Below are 12,498 nucleotides of genomic sequence, written 5' to 3' on the forward strand. Positions count from 1 at the left end.
TCACTTCACTCACAAGGCCCCTTTAAGAAGAAAGCTCTAGATACCAATTTGTTGGTAAATAACCGTAACTCACACAATATAGGAAGAGGAAAACTATTTTTTATTGAATGGAAATCTACTATTTAATACAAAGTTGTAACTGAAATAAATAACAAATACTGAGTAAAAAACTCCTAAACTTCAGCCACTACTTTATTTGCTAATAAGTAGCTGGAAAAATAAACAAACTCTCCTAAAGACTTGGTCAACAAATGCAGCTAGCAGTAACAACTGCTGATACACACGTTCAACAGCTTCTCTAATACAACTTGAAATTGTTGGATGTCCTCTGTTGGAAGAACGGTGCCACATGAAACACCCACAAATATGGCCCAAAATTTCCCACATCAAAGGTATTCTGGTTGACTACAAATGGAGTCAGCAAGCTTGAACTTGAATTATATAACTTTCAATTATTGAGGTACATTGAGATTGGTTTATACCAGATAGCTTCTAAAAATTTAGAATGCAAAACTTGTTTCTGCAAAATATGTGCATACTGCTAAGATACCGCCACGTGATCTGATTGGCATTGAAGTAAGTGTTAGGTGTGGCAAATTAGGACAACATAAGGAATAACAGTAACAAATATAGCTGATATATATGAGTTTCCAAGTAACAGAATGAAGCTATGACAGTAGCAGTACTGAGTGAGAGATGATATGCTTAAAGATAATTGATTGTTGTATGATGTGCAGTTTAAGAAATAAGAAATGTAAGATTCATAAAGATCTTACTGTAAACTTTCTATCGATAATCAAAATTATGTAAGAAGTTTATTTACAAAGAAAGGAAGTAAATTTATGAATAGTTTTGTAGGTGCCAAAATGCATAATGATTAGATTGTTCATTAAATAGTAAATATGATCCTCTGAAAGTATTGAAAAACTGTATTTTGTATAATGTTGTGTGTCAAACGATATCACACGAAGGGTTTATTTATAATCATATTGGATGTACACATAAGGTAATGTAATCAATACTATATAAATACAATATTAAGACCAATTGATTCTAATGGATTCTTAACACTCCCCCTCAAGCTGGATCATATATATCATATGAGCCGAGCTTGTTACAAATGTAATCCACTCGAGAGCCCTTAAGAGACTTAGTGAACATATCAGCTAATTGGTCTTCAGACTTGGCAAAAGATGTGATGATTTCTCCGTAAAGTACATTATCTCTTAAATAATGACAGTCTATCTCTATGTGCTTGGTCCGTTCATGGAAAACTGGATTGGATGCAATGTGGAGTGCAGCTTGATTGTCGCATATGAGTTTTGTGGCCTGAAGATCTCCTAGTTTTAGAACTAAGAATAAATTTCTAAGCCAACCAAGTTCCTTTGAGGCTACTGCCATAGCACGGTATTCGGCTTCAGCACTAGATAGTGCAACTGTGTTTGTTTCTTGCTTCTCCATGAGATCATATTTCCTCCAATAAGAACACAATATCCAGAAGTGGATCTCCTATACGACGGTGATCCAGCCCAGCCAGCATCAGAATAACAAGTGATTTTAGCATCACCCTTATCTTCATATAATAGTCCTCTTCCTGGTGCATTCTTTATATATCTGAGAATACGAACAACTGCGTCCCAATGACTATCACAAGGAGCATTCAGAAATTGGCTCACAATGCTCACTGCAAATGTAATATCAGGTCTGGTGACTGTAAGATAATTAAGCCTTCCCACAAGACGTCGATATCTTCCCGGGTCTTTCAAAGGCTCCCTCTGACCCGGAAGAAGTTTGACGCTGGGATCCATAGGAGTATCCGAGTATCCATAGAAGAAATTGGAATACGATCACGAATAAGACATTACAGGGAGCTAGAGCACTCATCCTCTTTATGAAACCTTAAGTACCACTTTTGCTGAGAAGAATATTTGCATATGTTGAATATAACTAGTTTGTTAGATTTTGATATATGGGAGAAAATTCAATCTATTAGTGCCTTCCATTTGTTTACTTTTTTTAAGATGGGATGTTAATTGTTATTATATCTTCATTTTCAAATTATGTGAATTTTACAATGTTCCAACAGGTGTGCTCTTCATTCTTGTGCATAAGCATAGCCATGATAATTTCACCTACTTGAGAGACTTCAAATTTTGGGTACCATAAAATAGGCTGAAATCATAACCAATTAATTAATTAGACCCAATGATATAATAGAGGTAATGAAAGAAGGCCTTATTCTTCTCATAAAAAGTATGTTCTGGATTGAAAGAATTATGCAGGCAAAGTAATCCTTAGGACCCTAATAACCTTATCTTCCAATATGATAAAAGGGAAAATAAAACAGTTGTTTCTTCCATTCAATCCAACACCAACTCTTTCATAATAATTCAGTTATGCTGGTGCACAATTTAGTTGTCACTCCGAGAGTAATACTTCTAATGCTAGAAAAATGAGATATGCAGTATCAAGTCAATGAACTAGTTTATGGCACAAAAAGGAATAACTATTTGTTAATGCAGGAGTTAACTAATTCCAGTTTTCAAAGACTATTTTGTACGCCTTCCAGGCATCCCAAGCTTTGAAACATAGGAATAGTTTTCTTGATCAGTTTTTGATGATTGCTTACTTTATCTAAGCACCAAATGGGAATGTGTATAGAGCTGGACAGACCGCTCCAAATAGTTTGCGGCTTTGCGCTACTGCTATCCTATCTTTCTGTTTGTAATTTTAGATATGTAAGTTGTAAATATATTTTGGCCTTATTTGTCAATCTCTATAGCCCTGTAACCGCTTTCTGTTATTAGATTTAGTTCTCTCTTTCTGTAACAGCCCTTAAGCATTTTAAGCTCATGTAAGTCTATATAACAGTGTACAGCAATTCAATCAATAGAAGGGAATTTTTATCCTCATTATTTTTGTAGATGGTATTAGGGAATAGGAATCAGTTTCTGTAATATTAGGACTTCATTTATTTGTGGTCTCTATGACTGATGGCATGCTGTGGCCATGACTTCAAGTATTACTTTTGCTAATAAGAATATTTACATATATTGAATAATATAGCTAGCTAGTTTGTTTGATTTCATGGGAGAAAACTCAATCTATTTGTGCCTTCTATGGGTTCACATTGAATGAGTTATTCTGCACAGAAATGACCTGGTACTTCCTTTCAGCATCATATTATAGCGGTTCACTCTTATAACATCATAGCATTAACAAAGAGGGACTTCAAATTTTGGATAACAAAAACTAGGGCTAAGGTGTAACTAAGACCCGAGGAGTGTCTTATTTAGACACACAAAAGTCAATTAAAAAAAGGACTCCAATTATTATTTATTAATCCATAAACAAACTTGCTAATTAAGTCAGTAATTCCGTCAAAAAAAATTAAGTCAGTAATTCATTTCAATTCTTTGGCAACAAAAAAACTCACTTAGGTTGGTCTAGTGGTGTTAGCTTGAGATCTTAGAGTGTGTTCCTATTAAGGTTTCAGGTTTGATTCCTTCCGTTGTTAATTTCGGTGGGCTAGTCCATTACACAGTAAACTTTGGCTTTAAATGGGACCTCTGCAAGTGGGCGGTGGGATTGGCCCCCGCGGATTAGTCGGTCCTTGGGCCGAATACCAAGTTTTCAAAAAAAAAAAAAAAAAAATCTTTTACGACAAAAATACAAATTTAATTTCTATAATTTTGACCGAGTGTGTCAGTAGTCGTTACCCTGTAGTATCTGAGACTTGTGAGATGATGAAATGAGTTTTTTTATGAGCCATATGATACTAACAGGATGAATATTATCCTTCTATTCAATTTGAGTTACTTAGGATTTCCATTTTAAACAGATACTGGAATATATATATATAGTTGAACACTCCATGAAGGAACGTTACTTAAGGCTATATAGTTGAATACTCAAAAAGAAAGAATACGGTATTTCATATTTCATCTGTGTCCCTTCTATGTTAAATTAGAAATTAGTAATTAGAATTTACGAATAAAATATTAACAAGTTAAGCTTTACTTTACTTATCAGTCCCTAATTTTTGTTGTAGCGAATAAAAAGAAACTATTGTTTTCTACCAATGCAATACTGCATTCTATAGGAAATAGATTCTACCATGAAGAGGATGGATATGGGGGAAAGCAGATTTTGTTTTCGCAACGGTGTCAAATTCTTTCATTTTTTTTCATTTTGCCCTTAAACTTAAAATTTTGGGCAAGTAATAACCTACATACAATATTTATGGAAAATTTGCAAAGGCCTTTGTTGGCTAAAATATCACATAAGAGTATATACATGTAGGTAACTTCAATTAGAATGTATCCAAATTAAAGTAAAAGATCAGTTGATATCAAACATTAGAATACAGATCACAATGCACAAGACACTTACAATAAGAGAAACCGAATCTCTTATGAACGGGGAACTCTCTTCCTACTTAGAATTTCTTGTTCTTTTAGTCGATGTTGGAATCTTGCCAGGCGAGCTTGGAGACCCACAAGACTTGCTGCTTTGCGAGAAAGCACAAAGCTCAATTGGGCTACATAATTATCAATACGGCTTCCTGGTTGGTCCACTTCGGCCAAGAGTTTCATTTCCTGAAATCCAAAAGCAATACATGATGAATGAGCACACAAAAATAGCAAATATACGTTCTCTGAAATTTAAATACTCCACTAATTTCTTCTCCTATAAACGGATTTTATTAATAAGTTGAAAAGCACACTAAAAGAAGCCATGGCACAAAAACTAAAGTAGTGAAGCCGCGGCACAATTAAGAATCAAACATTTGATGTCTATCTAGAAGAGAAGCGAGCAACGACTTACTTCACGAACAATCTCCATCGTATCCTCAATTTCTTTCCTATGAGCAGCAATTAGTGCTTCTTCCTCCTGCAAAAGTATACAATAAAGAAATTAAACAGATAGCTTAAACTAGTTTATGTTCAACTGAAACCTGGTAAGCAATAGGTTATTAATTTTTATATATTATGATACAAACCTCAATTACTGCATTGATATTCTCATCAGGAGCGGATTCTGCTTCATAAAGCCTGGATCCAGTGGTAACAGTGTTGTGATTTCCTGCGGTCTGCTGCTTGGAGCTTGTGGTGAAGAGATCAGAACCATTGGTATCCCTTTTCATCAAGTTTGCTGGCCTTTCAGACTTTTCTTCCTTAGAACCTTTTCTGCGTGGGGGAGACACCTTTTGCACTTTCTCATCTGTATCATATTGTGAATAAGAGCTCATCTTTTGACTGGAAGAATCATTATAAGAGTTTTTCATTTCGAACCTCTCCCTCTCCATTGAAGCATAAGTCCAGCCTTTATCTTCTCTTCCATTTGATAGGTAATTTGAAGAAATACTAGGTAACTGTTTGTCAGCAATAGCAGCAGAGCTATACATAGTATTCTCCTTTTCAAATGGCTTCTTGCCCATATCCATTGGTTTCTCTTGGCGTTGATCACTAAAATCCTCTGCACAAGCACTAGCTGGAGGGGTTGACGTAGATGAAACGTCCTTATTAGGAATTGGGTCTTTTCTAGGATTTCCACTTTTAGAAAGACTTTTAACCCTGTTCACATTAAGATGAAAGAATTAATACATGCAAACACAAATGGCTGTGAAAGAACAGACGCACCCTGTTTTGAAATGTAACATTTGAGCATACAATACACACACATACCGATCAGCATATCTCAGGGTGTTAAGCGTGTGTTCACAAGACCCGGCACCTGGAGATATACAAGAGATCATAACAGTTTTTGAGTTGCCTACAAAGGAGTCCCGCAGCACTTCTGTAAGTTTGCTTCCCCGAAATGGAATGTGGATCTGGTCATTGTCTAAAGCGCGAATGCATTCCTTCAAAGCCAAAAGGCTCTTATTGATTTCGGCTCCTTCAATCCTATGGTAGAGATACATAAAAATTGCAGAGTGAATTTGATTTATTAACATACAAAAAGTGTATGATCTGAACAAGTAAAATTTACTTGAGGAAGGAACGGTAGTAAGCCACCAAATATTGTTTTCAGCAGTTAACTCAAAACATGGTGAAATTTCGACAACAAATAGCCAAGATTTTGCTAGACTAGATTTCTATTTACAAAGTAATCTCACATTATTAAAACAATTTGTGGAAATATTCTTCAGGTTACATAGTACATAGAAACATCAAAGCAATGACTCAAAATTCCAAAACAGACAACAAAAATTTACATATATAAAATTGGTAGCTACTAAGAAAAGCTTTTACAAAGTTTACTTTTCATACAGAAATATTAACTACCAAGAAAAGCGTTTACAAAGTTTACTTTTCATACAGAAATATTAACTAGCTAATAGAGTTGGTACAAGTCAATTAGATGGTTCATGATATGCCCATTACACAGAAGAGGCAAAAGAGAGTAGAGAAAGAGATTGGGCCTATAACTGAAGGCATGCAAGTCTATGAAAGAAGACATGTGTGCATTTGGTGGAAAGGGAAAAAACAGAAAGTCCCACATGGCAGAGTGAGTGGGTGAGAAGATTCTAAGATTAGGAAATGATAGGGAAAAGGATGAATATATGAGGAGGGCAGGTAACAAAAAGGATATCAATAAAATAGCGAGAGAATATTAGGGGAGGCTGACTGGAGAAATTGGTTCTTCCTCGCGAAAGGATTTTCTATGATTATTTATCCATTTAATTTTCCATTTCTGCACGGATATAACTTTATCCGCAGTCCATTTCTTTTATTTTCTCATATATACTCATTGTAACAGGGATTTATCCCCTCTGTTTTAGCTTATGCAGTGTCGATATTGTTCCTAATTTTGTTCTCTCCATGCTGGGTCCTAACATTTCATTACCTTCGTCAACTAGTAAGGTTTATATTTATTACTGCTGCACTCATTTTTATGATAATCCAGGCAATGTTGAGTAAAAATTGTGAAACAAAAAGGAAAAGAGATTTCTTGTCAGTTCTATAGAGCTTTCTCATTTTCGATAATAATCCAATTTAATACTATGTACCCTAGAAGGCTCGGAAAGACAGCTTATGCACCAAAATCTAAAATTGTTGTAAATTTGTGATTAAGTTCATAAGTATTCATGCATGGAAATATTTATGCAAATAATTTGAATGTATAAATACCGTGTTTGACGATCATTATCAGTAGTGTCAGCACCTCTTTCGCTTCCAGCAAGATCAATGAAAGAAATCTTCCCCACAACCTTCCCATTTCTTGCCTCATTTCCATCATTGTTAGTGTTTCGCCTGCCCTCTTTCACTTCATTGTGCTTCTTTACAACCAATTGTAAGATAGCATGCGACCTGGAAGACTCCTCGTTAGCACCCGTAGATCCTGTACTTCTTGAAGCACTTCCCTTTTCAATGAATTCTTTGACAATTTGAACATCAAAAACTTCAAATTCTTGCAGTCCTACAATGCAAACTTGCTGTCGTCCATCTTCCCTCATGCAAAGTTTCCTATTCATAATGTAATAAACCACCATTCACCAATAAGTTAACACAGCATTCTCCAACGAACAAATAAAACATGCAGGTTGAAGCATTGAGTAAACAAGATGTCAAAATGACATTTGTAAATGTATATTATTAATTGTGACAGATAGATATTTTCATTCCTGTTCAGTCAAAAATAAAGATAAATTAATGCTTTATGTAGGATAAAATTAAGTAGTGATGCTTGATATTATAAGAAATATTTAAGCAGCTGAATCATCGATGAAGACATAATAAAGGCTCTCATGATTAAGGCCCAGATCGAAAGGCAAACATAATAGCTTAAGGACAAACTGTTCTGCAACATCATCATCTAATACATTAAAATAGTATATCCAGTGTGTTCATATAAAAAAGATCATATTGTGAGTGTGTTAGGGAAAAAATACACACCTTCTGTCACTAAGAAGATCATATAGCTTTCCACCATATATCTCGAAGTAGCTAAGCCACAATTTATATTTCTGACTCCTGTAAACTGGCTGGTGCAACTGTCGAACAAGGTCTTCTGCAGCTCTGAGTGGTAAAGGTTGCATTGTGTATGTTTTGCCACTTCCTGAAAATAAAGATTAAGTTGCTGTCTGAGGATCAAGTACAGCAATGGAACATGAACGAATGAACTGATATGGTGCCAACAAATACACTTCTTTTTTAATTAAGAAAAATAGAAAATTTAGTAGTTAGAATTTTGTTGTGGGTGGGGATTTAACCTTCTCACTCCTTATCATTCCAAAACAAACACATAGCAAATAAAAAGTTGATAGGTAAAACTGGATAATAATGATAATTTGGTACAGGTATGAAAACAATAGCAAATAAAATCTCTGACCTGTCTGACCATAAGCAAAACAGGTAGCTTTGGTTCGTTCAAAAATTGTAGGGATAATTGGTTCAACTGTAGCTCGGTATACCTGTTGTTATAAACCAATCATGCCTTAGATCAACCAAACAACTAAAAACCAAGATAACTTTCATAAATCTCAAGCATCACAAATTGGGGCCAGTAGATGGTATGAAGAAAATTGAAACAAGTAACTAAATATTAGTAAACAACAGTGAAGTTCGATCTTGGATAAGCGATGCCTTACTTCATCATTGGTAACCTGCTCATCAAGAACGGCATCAAAACAAAATTCATGCTTGTCCACATAAGCTGTCAAATCAACCTGTCAAAATCATACAAACATTCAGATCTTTCAACAGTAAATGAAAATGAGAACATTAAGATAACTAATAAAATAAGAACATTAAGATAACTAATAATGAAGGAATTGATTCAACTTTTGAATTGAATAAATATACAAATGAAAAATAGAGGTTGGGACCTTGGGTCTAATATCGAAACAAACCTTTAGTTTAGGCTCATGGACCGTCAAATATGCATTGTCAGTTACAGTTACAACATCATCCTCCTTCTTAGCAAGCTCTTTCTTGTTTAAAGGCCTTTTACGTACCTACAACAAGCATTAGAAAGTTTTTTTTTTTTACATAATGACAAATACCCCCCCAAATGCTAATGAATCAAAATGGCATTTTAACAGTATGAATTCAAAGAAAAATATCTGAGAGGAAAATGCTAAAAATTATAAAGAAAGTATAAGTAATTAGTTCATGTAGAATTGTAAAGGACTTATTCAAAGAAAAAATATGTTTCAGTTTATAAATTATAAATATAATATGTATAATTATTTCAAAAGAGTTTAAATTCAAAATTTTAAAATAAAACTAAGAATGACGTGTCATCCTTTAATATGGAGTGTACTACGTGACTAAGCCACTCTCAATAGAGCATATTCTAATTTATATAGAGGCGGACAATAAAAGTAATTAATTTGAACGTGTCAGTCACTATGAGTTTGAAAAAAAGAGGAAATTATAAATAAAAAAATAAATAATTTTTTTTTTTTGAAAGAGATTCGTTTGAGAAATTTCGGAAAAACAGAAAACGGTAGTTTTCAATGGAAAACAACATTGACATGTCTTGAGGAGAAAATGGATACAATGAAAGATTATCTCACTCTTAAATGAAGGCTCTATATTACTATATAAGGTTACATAAAATGAACTAAAATGTAGTAAATCTGCATAAATTGATGTTTTTCCTTCTCTGTTTTACACCATCAACTGATGATGAGTTTGGTGAAACTCTTCTGCTAGTTAGGGAAACAATGGTGATAAGGGTGACAGTAGTAGTCGTGGTTCTTTTATTTTTTGTTATAGAGCCAAATAAAGGAAGAAGTCAAACTTCCAATATTTACTTAGCACATTGAGAATAATCTTTCTATGCTATTTATTTAACGCATAAAGTGTGAAGCTATGCAAGCACATAAGTGTCTATAAAATTTTGACATACCACAACTTTAATCTTAGCGACGTTATTCTCCCTTGTACTATTCTCTTTTTCATTCATAGGTAAATTAATTGATGCATCAACATCTGCTTCTTTTTCCAGCTTGCTGTTAATTGGATAGAAATCATCTCCAAATACTCTTGTATCTCCAGGCATGGGTGATGGTTCCAAAGGTTCTGAAATCATATGCTGATAAGAGGGGGGAAATCAGAGCAACATATGAGAGCACATACTGACGATTACTGCAAGAAATTTAAGCTGAATGCAGGACTATCAAGGATCATAGACAATAGACATGCCATTTGAGAAGGAAATAAATTGATTGAAACAGAAGTGCTGTAAGTTTAGACATGCACATGCAGATCCAACATTGGTGTGTAATTGCTGGATATATAACCTAGTTTTTCACCATTGCAAACTAAAATTGTAGTATAAGATGGTATAAACCGTTTTAAAACTTTTCAGGACAAACTGCCCATACTACTTGTTAACCTTATCTGATACACATATAACAACACTACAGGTTGAATATATTCTCTCTATAATACGTAGAAAATTAGCCAGACTAAGCATACACATTATGATATAATAATAATCACAGTGAGTCATATTCATACCTCAGACAAAAGTTCTGTGTCATCCATGGCATGAAGATCCAAAAGCCCGGCTCCAAAATCCCCTCTGAAATCAGGAGTATAAAATCCATCCGATGCAGCCACTCCACCAAAAGTTTGAGCATTGGACGTATACAACTCCGAACCAGATTCCCCATTAAAATTTAAATTTCTCATTAACTTCAAAAGCCTCTGCTTCTCTTCAGCAGACTGTGCTCCATAACCCTACCCAAATATCATACAAAATATTCATATAAAGTCACCTCATACTATCAAAAAGAAAATATACACAACATTGGACAAATTTAACCCAGAATTGATTTTTAGCCTTTAAATTATTGTTCAATTCACTTTTATATGAATCATAATTCACTTTACACTCAACTCATTTTTATCAATTTTGAAGAATCAATGCATTCAAAATCAATTATTATCATTGATAAACCTCTAACGAAAATACAGTGCATCGATAATCATCCCTAAATTATAGTTTAGCTCAAACTCCAATTTCACAAAGCATAAAAATATTAAATTAAATATACATATACATACATAATCAAATAAGCAAGTGCTACAAATTTTAAATCACTCCAAAACAGAAAATCCAATATCTTTGAAGAGAAGCAACGATACCTGCATGAGAAGGTTAGGGAGAAGGCGATGATCGATACCGGATGAAGCAAGCGGAGAGCCTAAATGCTGCAAACCGGCGGACTGAAGCCACCGCGCCATGACAGCATCTCCGGCATCAGTTGACGAGCTTTGCAGGGAGCCGCCGGCAGCTTGATCATAAATCGCGGCGGCTGCTCCTGCATTACCCTGTGGCGGCATTTGGCCAGCCACGTGGCGCTGGGAACGTCGTTGAGGCGCCAATTTTCAAGATCTGTTACACACGCGCTTCTTAAACACATAATCAAAAAAAAAATCAACAAATAGGAAAAAAAAAATTGAATGAAATTAGAAGAAAAATAAAAAGCGAAACTCACGAGAAGAACATGAAAGTGAGAGAAACCGAATCGGAAGAAAGTGAAGAGAAAATTGCAGAAACTTTAGATTTGTGCGATTCAGATCTGAAAATGATGCGATTGCAGAAACAGAATCGGTAACAAGAAACTGGCGTTTGTTACGGTTGTTTGCGGCGAAGAGAGAGAACGTTGTTATGAAAGTTTTTTTTGGGTTCGAATGCGAAACAGAGGGAGAAAATGAAAATGAAAATGAAATGCAGAGTTTGTTTGTTGTTTGTAGATTAATTAAGGATTAATTAAAGATTAATTGATCGTTGTGATTTGATTGATTAAGGATTAATCCTCGCATTTTCAAAACCTATGTAAACGGCTATGTCATTGAAGTAGAACGAACCAAACGAGTTTTAAAAGACTAATATGCCCTTGAGTTGAGATTAACAACGACGATGGTTAATTGGACATTATGAATCAAACAAACGCCACCGCAGCTAAATTAGTCGGTACTCTACCAAATTCTCGTACAACGAACTGCTTTTTGTTTTTGGTTCATGTTAATTTATGGCCTAAAGGCGGATTTAAGGTATTTAAAAATATAGTATTTAATGATATAAAAAATTTAATGTATAGATAATTGAATATATCACAAGTTCAATAAATTATTTTTATATTTATCTTTTTAATATGTGCCCTTAAGTCACGTGACCTTAAGACATATGGGGTGGATTTCTTTTTTTATTGTAGATTTCTTTTTTACCATGATAATTATTGTAGATTTCTTTTTTTTTTTTTTTGGTACATAGATTTCTTTTCTTTTCTTTATCATGGTATGAAATTTTTATCATTGATTAATAATCTCCAACAAGAAATATGTGGGGTATATAAAGTGTGTTATCTGTTAGGAGGAAATCATAAACGCAACGGAACAATTCAACAATGCAATCTCCCCCAAATACTAAATGCAATGAAAATTAACAAAAACACACTAAACAACACAACACAATTTTTGCGTGAAAAAACCTCCGTTAACTAGGAGTAAAAACCACGAGACCCTTAGGCCACTTAAT

General features: G+C 34.3%; 1 protein-coding gene across 3 annotated transcripts; it reads right to left on the reverse strand.

Annotated features, from left to right (window-relative positions):
• Nucleotides 1-4,262: 4,262 nt before the first annotated feature.
• Nucleotides 4,263-11,982, reverse strand: LOC123884327 (kinesin-like protein KIN-13A). 3 transcript variants are annotated; one of them, XM_045933409.1, is made up of 13 exons: nucleotides 11,456-11,982; nucleotides 11,103-11,369; nucleotides 10,473-10,694; nucleotides 9,859-10,044; nucleotides 8,855-8,959; nucleotides 8,594-8,671; nucleotides 8,335-8,416; nucleotides 7,899-8,061; nucleotides 7,134-7,469; nucleotides 5,688-5,906; nucleotides 5,003-5,576; nucleotides 4,828-4,893; nucleotides 4,263-4,598 (listed from the first exon to the last, which is right to left on the reverse strand). In XM_045933409.1, exons 2-13 carry the CDS (start codon nucleotides 11,298-11,300, stop codon nucleotides 4,413-4,415), a joined length of 2,415 nt encoding a protein of 804 aa, XP_045789365.1. In that variant the 5' UTR covers nucleotides 11,301-11,369; nucleotides 11,456-11,982; the 3' UTR covers nucleotides 4,263-4,412. The 3 variants fall into 3 exon arrangements, with proteins under 3 accessions (XP_045789365.1, XP_045789364.1, XP_045789366.1); XM_045933408.1 differs by having other exon boundaries at nucleotides 11,103-11,352; nucleotides 11,456-11,912; XM_045933410.1 differs by having other exon boundaries at nucleotides 11,103-11,366; nucleotides 11,456-11,912.
• Nucleotides 11,983-12,498: the final 516 nt, after the last annotated feature.

The sequence above is a fragment of the Trifolium pratense genome, linkage group LG5, assembly GCF_020283565.1.
Source record: "Trifolium pratense cultivar HEN17-A07 linkage group LG5, ARS_RC_1.1, whole genome shotgun sequence".
In the NCBI taxonomy this organism is placed as follows: Eukaryota; Viridiplantae; Streptophyta; class Magnoliopsida; order Fabales; family Fabaceae; genus Trifolium; species Trifolium pratense.